Source organism: Triticum dicoccoides, chromosome 3B (genome assembly GCF_002162155.2).
Source record: "Triticum dicoccoides isolate Atlit2015 ecotype Zavitan chromosome 3B, WEW_v2.0, whole genome shotgun sequence".
In the NCBI taxonomy this organism is placed as follows: domain Eukaryota; kingdom Viridiplantae; phylum Streptophyta; class Magnoliopsida; order Poales; family Poaceae; genus Triticum; species Triticum dicoccoides.
This window is the reverse complement of record NC_041385.1, coordinates 233,183,936-233,196,686: the sequence shown is the minus strand read 5'-3', so window position 1 is coordinate 233,196,686 and position 12,751 is coordinate 233,183,936. Positions and strand designations below refer to the sequence as shown.

At 47.0% G+C, this 12,751-nt stretch overlaps 1 protein-coding gene across 1 annotated transcript; it reads left to right on the top strand.

Annotated features, from left to right (window-relative positions):
• The first annotated feature begins 8,660 nt into the window (after nt 1-8,660).
• LOC119275684 (germin-like protein 5-1) lies at nt 8,661-10,313 on the top strand. Its single transcript, XM_037556576.1, has 2 exons — nt 8,661-8,947; nt 9,531-10,313. Exons 1-2 carry the CDS (start codon nt 8,824-8,826, stop codon nt 10,067-10,069), a joined length of 663 nt encoding a protein of 220 aa, XP_037412473.1. The 5' UTR covers nt 8,661-8,823; the 3' UTR covers nt 10,070-10,313.
• The last annotated feature ends 2,438 nt before the right edge of the window (nt 10,314-12,751 follow it).

Here is a 12,751-nt window from a genome sequence, read left to right as displayed (position 1 = left end):
CGACAAACACACCGCAAAAAGAGTTTACATCGAATAGATCTCCACGAGAGAGGGGGAGAACATTGTATTGAGATCCAAAAAAAGAGAAGAAGCCATCTAGCTAATAACTATGGACCCGTAGGTCTGTGGTAAACTACTCACAACTCATCGGAGGGGCAAGGATGTTGATGTAGAAGCCCTCCATGGTCGATTCCCCCTCCGGCAGAACGCCGGCGAAGGCTCCAAGATGGGATCTCGCGGATACAGAAGGTTACGGTGGTGGAAATTATGTTTCGTCTGCTCCCTGGATGTTTTCGGGGTACGTAGGCTTATATAGGAGGAAGAAGTACGTCGGTGCACGCCCGAGGGGCCCACGAGACAGGGGTGCGCCCTATAGGGGGGCGCCCTCCTATCTCGTGGGAGCCTCGACAGCTTCTTGACTTGCACTCCAAGTCCTCTGGATCACGATCGTTCCAAAAATCACGCTCCTGAAGGTTTCATTCCGTTTGGACTCCGTTTGATATTCCTTTTCTTCGAAATACTGAAATAGGCAAAAAACAGCAATACGGGCTGGGCCTCCGGTTAGTAGGTTAGTCCCAAAAATGATATAAATGTGTAAAATAAAGCCCATAAACATCCAAAAGGGGTAATATAATAGCATGGAACAATCAAAAATTATAGATACGTTGGAGACGTATCACATCTCACAAAGATCAGAATGTATGAGTTCTAATGGTGTCAAGTGTCTCTTCTCTGCAGCCTTGTGAGGCTTGCAAGGTTGCTTAGCTTGCACACATGAAAGGCACTTACAACCTTTGGCTAAAGTGAAATTCTGGATTAAGTTCAACTTGGCTAGCCGTGTCATAACACCAAAACTAATGTGACAAAGACATGAATGCCAAACTTCAGATTCATTAACACTCGAATGAATATGGTCCATGACTTTATTACAAAAATCTGCGAGAGAAAGGCAGAACATCCCTCCGCTCTCATAACCTTTTCCAACGAAGAGTCCATATTTCATAACAACTAATTTATTAGACTCGAAGACCAACTTAAACCCTTCTCTACGTAGAAGGGAGCCACTAACGAGGTTCTTCTTGATGACGGGGACATGCAGCACATTCTTCAGCTTCTTGATCCTTCCCGAAGTAAACTTCAGATCGATCGTGCCACCACCATGAGCATAAGCACTCACGCCATTCCCCATCAATACGGACCCCTGGCCTCTGACCTGGTAAGAAGAAAACACAGAAATGTCAGCACACACGTGAACACCTGCACCTATGTCCACCCACCAATCGGTGGACTGAAACACTGAAAAAACAGTAAATAAATTACCGTACCTAGATGCACCGTTCTCATTGTTGCCCACAATCATGTTGACAGACTTGGAGTCATGTCCTGGCTTCTTGTACCTGTTTGGGCACTTGTTGGCCCAATTTTTATCCGAACCACAAGTGAAGCAGCCATCTCCCTTCTTGTTCTTCTTGAAGGTCTTCTTACGCTTCTTCTTAAAGTCGGTATTTTGTTGGACACCGTTCTTTCCCTTGGGCTTGTGGGAGTTGAAATTCCTCTGGTTCACCATGTTGGCGATAGAAGTTCCTTCGACCCCTTTTCCGTGCGATTCCTTTGCCCTCGAATTCTGCTCAACACTCAGATGGCCAATGACATCCTCTACTGAGAATTCACGCCTCTGATGTTTCATAGTGGTAGAAAAGTTTCTCCATGAATTAGGGAGCTTAGCAATTATACATCCGGTGACAAACTTGCCTGGTAAATGTCACTTAAGAAGCTCATGCTCCTTAACAATGCATATTTTCTCATGGGCCTGCTGCAATACAGGACGGTTCTCGGCCATCTTGTAATCGTGGAACTGCTCTATAATATACATCTCGATTCCAGCATCGGTGGCCCCAAATTTAGATCCGAGCGCCTCCCACAAGTCCTTGGCAACATGCACATGTAAATATGCGATAACCAAATTATCTCCAATCACGCTAAGAACTGCTCCGAGGAATACGACGGTGGCCTCCCTAAATACCTTCTCATGTTCAGGGGCAATCGTTCCTACGAAAGAGACACTGACAACCCAGAACACATTCATAGCCCTAAGCCATGAAGTGGTCTTAGTCTGACAATGCTTGAAGTACGTACCGGTAAACTTGTCCGGTTTCAGTGCAACGACAAAGCCACTTGCCAAAAAAATCTTACACAAATTAGGTTTTTCGATTGTTGAGTATATAGGCAATTTTTTGATTAGTTTAATCCAGGAAATAATCATGAACATTACATTGAGAGAATTAACGACATACTGATTACGAACTAGACAAGCACGTACTATGCAAATAGTAGACACATCTACACATAATGCTAGTACGGCTAATACGGAAATAAACAGGAGAGGGATAAACGAATTGTACCCTCCAGTAGGCCACGCAGAAGCCGCGACGGCGGTGGTAGCAGTGGCGTCCTCGGCAGAGTTCTTGTTAGCTTCGATCTTCTTGGCGGTGGCACGTTCGTCATCGGTGAACATGGTGATGACGAAGACGATGCGGACATAGAGGAAGTAGCAAATCAGAGGCGATCAGTCATGTGGTCACTTCCCAAAACCTAATAGCCCCTCTCTCTCATACATGATCTGGGCAGGCGGGGTTTCAGAGACCTTCTCTCCCGTCAACCATGTACACGGTGAACGAGGTGGAGTCATCGGCGGTGGCAGCAGCAGCGAAGGAACAATAGTGGACGGTGCGCGCGAAGCAGATGCGATCTATTCGTGGCAGCTAGGGTTTAGCAGATGGCTCACATGTATAGGCACGACCGTGTGGAGAGACGTGGGGTCAACCCACGTCCAAGTTTGTGACTCTCAAATCGTTGTCCACCAGTCAAAGGCTCTCCGTTCCTGTGCGTCAACAATAAGCGCATAGATGTGAGCTCGGCTCGGCTCATTCCCACAACGCGCGGTGCGTCGCGACGAGGCGTGGCGAGGTGGGCGGCTGAGGAGGAGTGCACGAGGGCCTCTTTCCTTCTCAAGCTCCAATAGCATGTGGAAGAGAATCCCTTATAAGGAGGTCCAACTCCTTCTCCACTAGCGGGGTGGGACTAAACTTCCGACTCCACCTAGTGCCAATTAAACCCACATGGGCCCTTAGAGATTTTCAGAAGTTTAGATGGGCCTTAGCCCCACCCTAATATTTCAACAATCCCCCACCAGATCTCGAGGGCCCATTGTGTCCTGTATTCCAATCACTGTTTTGATATACCAACATATCAGTAGAGACCTGTTAAGGTTGAGCTCCACCTAGAGCAAGTAGCTACGCTCCTTCACAACTGAACAATGTACTATACCTTGAATTGTTAGTTTGGTCTAAATAAGTTTCACCACATGTCTTACTAGTACTAGACCGCCGAAGGCGGACCCCTAGGGTGGAGCATATAAGTCAAACTCCTGGCCTATTGATGAGCTTGCTAGAGATCACCCCAATCTCATATACTGTGACCAGCAGTCGGGCTCATATAGGTGTGTTCGTCCAAAGATTGCTTTGTAGGACAACATCTTGCTTAGAATCCATAGAACACATTAAGATAGTAGTCAACCTACCATGCAGTTTCTGAGAGTATTGCATCTCCAATGGAGTGGGTTAGTAAAGTTACTCTCCTCAGTTCACCACTGACTTGTTTTCCTAGGTCCTACTTCACGGGGTCTCCGGTCACATAGGTTGGGTTACCACCATGACAACTCACATGGGTCGCATACCCATCTCCCTCGATGCATTATCTATCACAACACATGATAGCCCTTTAGTAAAGGGATCTGCCAGATTCTTAGCCGTTTGGATATAATCCAATGCTATCTCTCCAGAGTTTCTTAATTTTCTGACAACTTTTAATCTCATTCGCATATGTTTATTGGACTTCATGTTGCATTTGAACTCTTCACTTTGCCAATAACCATTTGATTGTCACAGTTCATAAGGATAGCCGAAACCAGCTTCTCAACCACTGGCTAGTCCATCAATAGATCTCAAGCCTTCCTGCTTCGACACCAGATGTGTCTAATGCTATTAATTCTGCTTCTATTGTCGATCTCGTTAGGATTGTTTGCTTGGAAGACTTCCAGGAAATAGCGCCACCTCCAAGAGTAAACATATACCCAGTTTTGGCCATCATCTCTTCAGCATCAGAGATCCAATTTGCATCACTATACCCCGCAAGTACTGACGGCTATCCAGTATACTAAAGTCCATAGTTCATAGTACCTTTCAGATAGCGCATAAATCTTTCAAAAGCATGCCAATGTACATCACCCGGTTTGGAAACAAACAGTATTAGTTTGCTCACAGCAAACGCGATGTCAGGCGTCGTTGTGCTCGCTAGATACATGAGTGAACCAATAATTTGAGAGTATCTCAATTGATCCTTAGTTGTGCCTTCAAACTTTTGGATCAACACACTAGGATCATACGGTGTTTGAGATGGTTTGCAGTCCGAATATCCAAAACGACTCAACACCTTCTCAACATATTGGGATTGCAAAAGTGTAATCCCATCCTCATTATCTCTCAGTAGCTTGATGTTCAAGATAACATTAGCCACACCAAGGTCTTTCATCTCAAAGTTCTGAGATAGAAACGACTTGACCTCCTCAACGACTTTGAGGTTGGTTCCAAATATCAGCATGTCATCAACATACTAGCACAGTATAACTCCTTCGCCCCCACCATGGCGATAGTATACACATTTGTCAGCTCCATTAACAACGAAGCCAATAGATGTCAGAGTTGTATGAAACTTGTTATGCCATTGCTTAGGTGCTTGTTTCAGGCCATAAAAAGATTACTGCATCCTACACACTTCTCCTTCCTGACTGTCTATCAGAAAGCTATCTGGCTGCTGCATGTAGATTTCCTCGTCTAGCTCTCCATTCAGGAAAGCCATCTTAACATCCATCTGGTGGATGAGAAGACCATGCGAAGCCGCCAATGAGAGTAATACTCGAATGGTGGACAGTTTGGCCACAGGTGAACAAGTACTGAACAAATCTTCCTCTTCTTTCTGGTCATAGCCCTTGGCCACAAGCCTAACCTTGTACTTTTCAATTGTACCATCGGGCCTAAGCTTCTTTTTGAACACCCACTTACATCCCAATGGTTTGCAACCATAGGGATGTTCAGTGATCTCCCATGTCCCATTAACCATGATGGAATCCATCTTGCTATGAAGCGCATCCTTATAGTAGTCAGCTTTTTGGAGAGGCATACGCTTCTAAAATAGAAGTGGGAGTATCATCCACGAGGTACACGAAGAAATCATCACCAAAGGTCTTTGCAGTTTTTTTTCTCTTGCCCCTACCAAGGGTTTCCTCGTCATCCTCCTCAGGATTTCATCATGTGTTTGTTCATAATATTCCATAGAAATTGTAGGCTCAGGAGTCTCCTCCGATTCCTGTCTAGAAGTGCTTTGCATATCTCTCATAGGAAAAGTATCCTCGAAGAATATAGCATCCTTAGACTCCATAATTGTACCGACCTTCTGGTCAGGTACCTCAGATATCACTACTAGAAATCTATAGCCAACGTTATTCTTAGCGTAGCCCAAATTAACGCAGGCCGCAGCCTTTGGTCCAAGCTTGCGCTTTTTGGGGATCGGCACATTGACTTTCGCCAAACAGCCCGAAGTACGCAAGTACGAGAGTGTTGTCCTTCTCTTCGCCCATTTCTCATAGGGAGTGATCTCATTATCCGAACCACAAGTGAAAGCCATATCCCTTCTTGTTCTTCTCGAAGGTCTTCTTTCTCTTCTTCTTAAAGTCGATATTCTGTTGGACACCGTGGGCTTGTTGGAGTTGAAGTTCCTCTGGTTCACCAAGTTGGTGACAGAAGTTCCTTCGACCCCTTTTCCGTGCGAGTTCTTTGCCCTCGAATTCTTCTCAACACTCAGATGGCCAATGAGATCCTCTACTGAGAATTCACGCCTCTCATGTTTCATAGTGGTAGCAAAGTTTCTCCACGAATTAGGGAGCTTAGCGATTATACATCTGCGACAAACTTGCCCGGTAAATCGTACTTAAGAAGCTCAAACTCCTTAACGATGCATATTATCTCATGTGACTGCTCCAATACAGGACGGTTCTCGACCATCTTGTAATCGTGGAACTGCTCTATAATATACATCTTGCTCCCAATATCGGTGGCCCCGAATTTAGATTCGAGCGCCTCCCACAAGTCCTTGGCAACATGCACATGTAAATATCAGTCAACCAATTTATCTCCAATCACACTAAGAACTGCTCCGAGAAATACGATGGTGTCCTCCCTGAACGCCTTCTATTGTTCAAGAGCAATCGTTCCCGTGGAAGAGACACCAGCGACCCGGAATACGTTCATAGTCGTGAGCCATAAAGTGGTCTTAGTCTGCCAATGGTTAAAGTACGTACCGGTAAACTTTTCCGGTTTCAGTGCAGTGGCAAAGCCACTTGCCGAAAAAATCCTACACAAATTAGGTTTTTGGATTGTTGAGTATATAGGCAATTTTTTGATTAGTATAATCCAGGAAATAATCATGAACTTGACATTGACAGAATTAACGACATATTAATTACGAACTAGACAAGCACGTACTACGCAAACAGTAGACACATCTATACATAATGCTAGTACTGCTAATATGGAAATAAACAGGGGCAGGATAAACGAATTATACCCTCCAGTAGGCCAGGCAGAAGCCGATGCGTCCTTCTTGTCAGCTTCGATCTTCTCGGCGGTTGTATGTTCGAAGTCGGTGGACATGGTGATGACGAAGACGATGCAGACGTAGCGGATCGGAGGCGATCAGTCGCGTGGTTTCGGAGAGGTGGAGTTTCGTAGACCTGCTCTCCCGTCAACCGTGTACGCGGTGAACGGGATGGAGTCGCCGGCAGCAGCAGCAGCAGCAGCGAAGGACCGACAGTGGGCGGTGCGCGTGAAGCAGATGCGATCTGTTCGTGACGGCTAGGGTTTAGCAGACGGCTCACATATATAGGCGCGACGATGCATAAATCTGAGCTCGGCTCAGCTCATTTCCGCAACCCGTGGCGCGTCGCAACGGCGGTAGAGTGCGCGAGGGCTTTTTCTCTTCTCAAACTCCAATAGCATGTGGAAGAGAATTAGGAGGTCCAACTCCTCCACTAGCAGGGTGAGTCTAAACTTTCCACTACACCTAGTGCCAATTAAACCCACATGAGTCCTTAAAGATTTTTAAAAATTGTTAGATGGGCCTTAGCCCCCCTAATATTTCAACATGAAACCGTAACTACCGGTTAAAGCGTGTTCCAAAAATGCATCCAGCGTGTGGATGCACTGTCCTATTGTACAGCCTTCTGTTGTGTTTTATCGGGGAAACACGAGTCTATCAAAGGCAGGTTTAGAAAGGGAGTTTCCAGTGAAGGAGGTAGGTAGGTGGAGGTCATCTCGCTGTCTCTAATCTAACCCGGTTATGCTTTATCATAATGCTTTGCTTGCCATTCCATTTCTTGTTAGGTCCAGGATCTTATTTTCAAAAAGAAAGGTCCCAGATCTTGTTGCTGATCAGATATTGAAATTCATTTTGACGCCAGGACATTCCTTTCGAACACCAAAAAAGCCACACAACCACAAAGCCAGGGCCCTGGCTTGTGGCTTTACACACAGTGACAAAATGTCTTGATTTGCTTTAACATACTGATCAAGCAAGCAATGCTGCTCTGTGTTAGATCCGATGAGTCGCCCTCCATGCAAACGGTGGACTTGCGGCGCATTTTGGTTAGCTGGGGAATCCTTTTCTTGCTTCTGAACTATTTCCACAGGAAAGCGTGAGCATCTTCTAGTAGGAGCGGAAACCTAGCTGGACAGAGCAGAAAAGTCAGATAAGTGACCATTCAGCTAACTGTGCTCACGATGTGTCCAACCATGCGATGCACCCAAGTGAAGTTCAGACTAACAAAGGTCGAAATTCACACTTTTCTACAGCATGCGCTTGTGCTTGCACGCCGGTTCAAATCAAGAAAACGAATAATTGGTTCACATCCTCGTAGAAACACGACGATTTCGTCCCAGGACCGCTGCCGCTCAGACAAGGCTTGTTAATTCTAGTCACCAGCAGCGTAACGGGACCTTCCGATTCCTGACAGAGCCCATGTAGCGTCATACTTAGCATGCTACTCCACGGTAAGCGCGTGATCGCCATCTATCCTCATCTTTAACTAAAGTAAAACACATGATTATGTCCTCATAACATGCATCTTTTTTCCTTTCCCGTGGCTTACCTACTGCCAGACTTGACGTGCTTGCCGTGAGCCGAAACCCCGGAGGCCTTGGTTCATGGTCAAAGTACTCGCAGCTCACTTCAGGCTCCGTCACCAAACTAGCCCTTGTGAGAGAGACTTCCCATTAGCATCGTCGCGGCGTACGCACAGCGACGACGTAAGGGGCACACGAGCGAACAAAGCTTTATGCATCGAGAAGAGAAATGGTACTCTACTTAAATCTCGAAACGCAACGATCTGCATCGCATCGCGGTGACCAATCACCAACCCAAAATCTGCACACATCACCTCGTCCCTTTGCTTGAGCTTCAAGTAGGAATACTCCTAGTTGCTAGTTGCAGCGGCGCACAGGTCACCCGCTCCTTAACCCGCACGCCCACACCAACTCTGCTTTGAGCCCAATCTTTTCGCCTCATCTCACTCCTTCCCCGCTATATAAGTATCGGGCCTGCTCGGCATCCCCGGTCAAACCAGACCGGCAGCGGCAGCAGCCATCGGAGCGTAGGAGAGAGGCGAGAAAGGCGGCGGCGAGTTGAACAATCGCAGCAGCGGAGCAGGGCACCATGATGATGGCCCGGGTTTCCTCCACCCTGTTTCTTGCCGTGGCGGCGCTTGCCCTCGCGGTGCCGGCGCTTGCCGGCGACCCCGACTACCTCCAGGACATCTGCGTCGCCGACCTCAAATCAGGTAACCGTAGCTCAAGATCTCCTGAATTCCTCTTCAAACTGGATCGGTACTTCTGCTCTGCATTCAAGACGCACGGCTATACAGTTTTGTACTGTCTGACACCCTGACGTAGTACAACGTACAGTAGGATAGAATTCACGTTAGATACTTATAAGTAGTTAAAAATGTAGTTAATGCTAAATCCAGTGCCAGTTGATGGTTGGAGACTGTGCAATCGATATTACCGATGGTATGAATGGAAGTATACAAGTTTAGCAATCAAAATGTATGATCATAGTCTTCCTTTCGAACCATCCAATAGTTTGCTCATTTATAGTTTCATTCAAACGGTGATTCAATTTGAAATTGGTCGTCCTGATTTTGTATGAATACTGAATCAACTAGTATCATGCTTCAAGTTCACCTAAACTTCAGGTTCCATAATATAGAATCGGAGCAACTTTTTTCTTTACAAAACCATCATTCCGAACAACCAGATATAGTAGGGACAACGCAAAAGATCGTGACAAATGGCCGTCCATGCGCGTCCAACGGCAAATGTACCTACGAGCCTCATGTAACTGTAAGCCGTTTGCACGCGCAGACCTGAAGGTGAACGGGTTCCCGTGCAAGGCGAACGCGACGGCGGACGACTTCTTCACCGGGGTGCTCGCCAAGCCCGGCGCCACCAACACCACGGCCGGCTCCGTCGTCACCGGCGCCAACGTGGAGAAGGTCCCGGGCCTCAACACCCTCGGCGTCTCCCTCTCCCGCATCGACTACGCCCCCGGCGGGCTCAACCCGCCGCACACCCACCCGCGCGCCACCGAGGTCGTCTTCGTCCTCTACGGTGAGCTCGACGTCGGCTTCATCACCACCGCAAACAAGCTCTTCGCCAAGACCATCTCCCAGGGCGACGTCTTCGCCTTCCCGCGCGGCCTCGTGCACTTCCAGAAGAACAATGCTGACAAGCCCGCCGCTGTCATCTCGGCCTTCAACAGCCAGCTCCCCGGTACACAGTCCATCGCCATGGCGCTCTTCGGGGCCTCCCCAGAGGTACCCGACGACGTGCTCGCCAAGGCCTTCCAGATCGGCACTGTGGAGGTTGACAAGATCAAGGCCAAGTTTGCGCCAAAGAAGTGAAGGACCGGAGCACGAATAAGATTCAGACTTTTGTAAAATACGTTCTCAGTGGTTCGTTTATTGATTTGTTGGTTATCCAATAACTGCGTTAAGCAAGTCATACTAATGCAGTCGTGTCGTGCATTCTTGGCGACCCGACTGGCGACCTGTGTAAGTGGCCTGAAGAACCACAAATTTGTACTACTACTAAGTGGGACTGTTGGAGTTTCGAAAAAAAAACCTTTTGGAAAAGTGGAGGGGAGAATATAATTTGTCCATTTTGTTAGAGCAATCTACGGCCGGGCGCCTCAAACCGGCCCCAAACGTCCGGGCGGCCCGACCGGTCACTAACCGGTCACGAAAACCTGACCCAGACGGACGCCTCGAACGGGCCTCATACACCCAGACTGACTGGCACACCTTATATCCAGCCCAAATATGAGGCGGATATGGGGTGCCGGGGCGCGCCCGCCACATAGGACTGACGATGGGGTCCCATGCGGAAACGCCCGAAAACCCAACGGTCCGACAAACGCCTCCTCCGTCGCCGCGGTGTGAACGTCGTGTGGCGCCGCTCCAACTCGCCACCCGAGGCCAAAGCCGGCTATTTAAGATGGCCGGCGTCCCCCAACCCTAGCCCACCCACATCCTCCCTCTCTGCGCCGCCACCCGAGCATGTCTGCCTCATCTCCCCCACTCTCCCACGCTGTCCGACATCGCCATGGTCCGCCGGCTGATAACCACGTACGCTATGCTCATGTCGGAGCACCGGAGGCAGATCGCGGAGGAGATCTAGGCAAGGCGCGCTTCCCGTATCACTGCCGGGCTGCCTCCGGACTCGCCGAAGCCGGAGGAGGAGCAGCAGCCGGAGGAGGAGGGGGAGGCAGAGCGCTACCGGAGCCGATTGAGGTGGCGGATCCGGAGGAGGAGCAGCCTGCTCGGGGACCATGGCGGAGGCAGAGGTGGAGTTCGCCGTCGCCCAAGCCACGAAGATGGCGGAGCAACAGGCCATCTGGGAGTCCATCCAGGATGAGGCCTATGTGGAGTCCAACCGGCAGTTCCTCCGGCAGGAGCAGGCGGCATCTGACGCGCTCTTCGTCGAACTCAACGCAGAGATAGAGGAGGAGGAGGCCGGAGTGGAGCAGCCGGAGGCGCTGGAACTGCAACTGCCGCCCATGTACCCGGAGCTGGGCACGGAGATTGTCGCCATCTCTGACGAGGAGTAGCTACGTAGTACGTAGGTTTTTAAGTTTGCATGCTTTTGTATGGATTTGAGAATCTAGTATGAGATGTCCGGATGACAATTGTGTTGATTTAAGAAGTGCCTGCTCACTGCCCGCGGATGTGTTCGTGTGCGTTTGAGGGGCCATATTTGTCATATCCGGCTGTAGATGCTCTTAGATTGTATTCTACTCGAATTAATACATCCTAATTTCTGTGGAGTATATCATTTTGGAAAACTATTAGTTTGGGACAGAGCTTGTGTGATGGTGAAAGTTAGGGTCGAATGCTAGTTTAACATTTTTTTAAATGCATGATCAACATTTTTTCTATACACATTCAACATATGTCAAATGCTAGTTTAACATGTTTTGAAATACATGGTCAACACTTTTTCTATACACATTTAACATTTTTTAAATGCAAGTTTAACATTTTTCTATGCACATTCAACATTTTTCAAATGTTTGATTAACATTTTTCTAATACGTGTTTAACTTTTTTAGAAAATCTTAATTAACATTTTTAATACATGATCAACTTATTTCTGACACATTGAATAGCTTTTGTGTACATTTTTCATATGCATGGTCCACATTTTTCTGCACATTTAGCATTTTCAAGCATGACTAGCATGTTTTTCAAACACTATGTAAAGTATATTTTTGTAATGTATATGTTTAGAATATTTGAAATTTTAAATAGAAGTAAAAAAGGAACTAAAAAACGAAATAAAAAAGTGAGAAAAATAGGGAAAAAATGAGGTAGTGGCCTGCCGTGCACTGGGCCGACCCATATGCTCGCGCGATTGCTACACGTTTCAGCGAGTCGCATGCTTCTCTCGCGTGATGCGAGATATAGCCGTGCCCCACACCCCGCTCACTCAACATCTTTCCTAACGGACCAGCCCATATAAGGGCTCATTCGGTTTGAAGGAAATCAAAACGTAGGAATTAGGAGTAGTATAGGAATTTGATAGGATGTCACTTGTCATGCTAAAGAATTGACTTGCCTCGTTCCTACGCGCAAAATGAGTTTTGAGTGGATGTGTAATTTTCTTCAAAAACACAGGAAATGAGTAGCATTCCTACGAAATTTATGTACGCATTTCCTACAAACCGGATGCATATATAGGACATTTTCTTCCGAAATTCTTATTCCTATGTTTTTCCTACAAAAATCCCCCGAACGAATGAGGCCTAAGAGTAGTTCAATTTCATTTTTATAGAAACCCCCTCCAATTTTGGGAAGCTTCCATAAGTTTCCTGACCGATTTTTTCTTTTATGTATTTTGGTTTTCTGATTTTACTCGGTTTTTATCCTTTCTTTTCTTTTCTTTTAATTTTTACTCTTTTCTTTATTTTCCCTTATTCCTTTCTTTTTTGTCAAACGTGTGAACTTTTTTAAAATCCGAACACTTCTTGCAAATTCACAAACTTTTCTCAAATTCGCGAGCCTTTTCCAAATTACAAACTGTTTTTC

What these genes read in the sequence shown, in the direction of transcription:
- LOC119275684 (XM_037556576.1), top strand. Translation starts at nt 8,824, where the DNA reads ATGATGATGGCCCGGGTTTCCTCCACCCTGTTTCTTGCCGTGGCGGCG. An exon ending in CGTCGCCGACCTCAAATCAG is followed by an intron (nt 8,948 to 9,530) that starts GTAACCGTAGCT and finishes TTGCACGCGCAG; the next exon opens with ACCTGAAGGTGAACGGGTTC.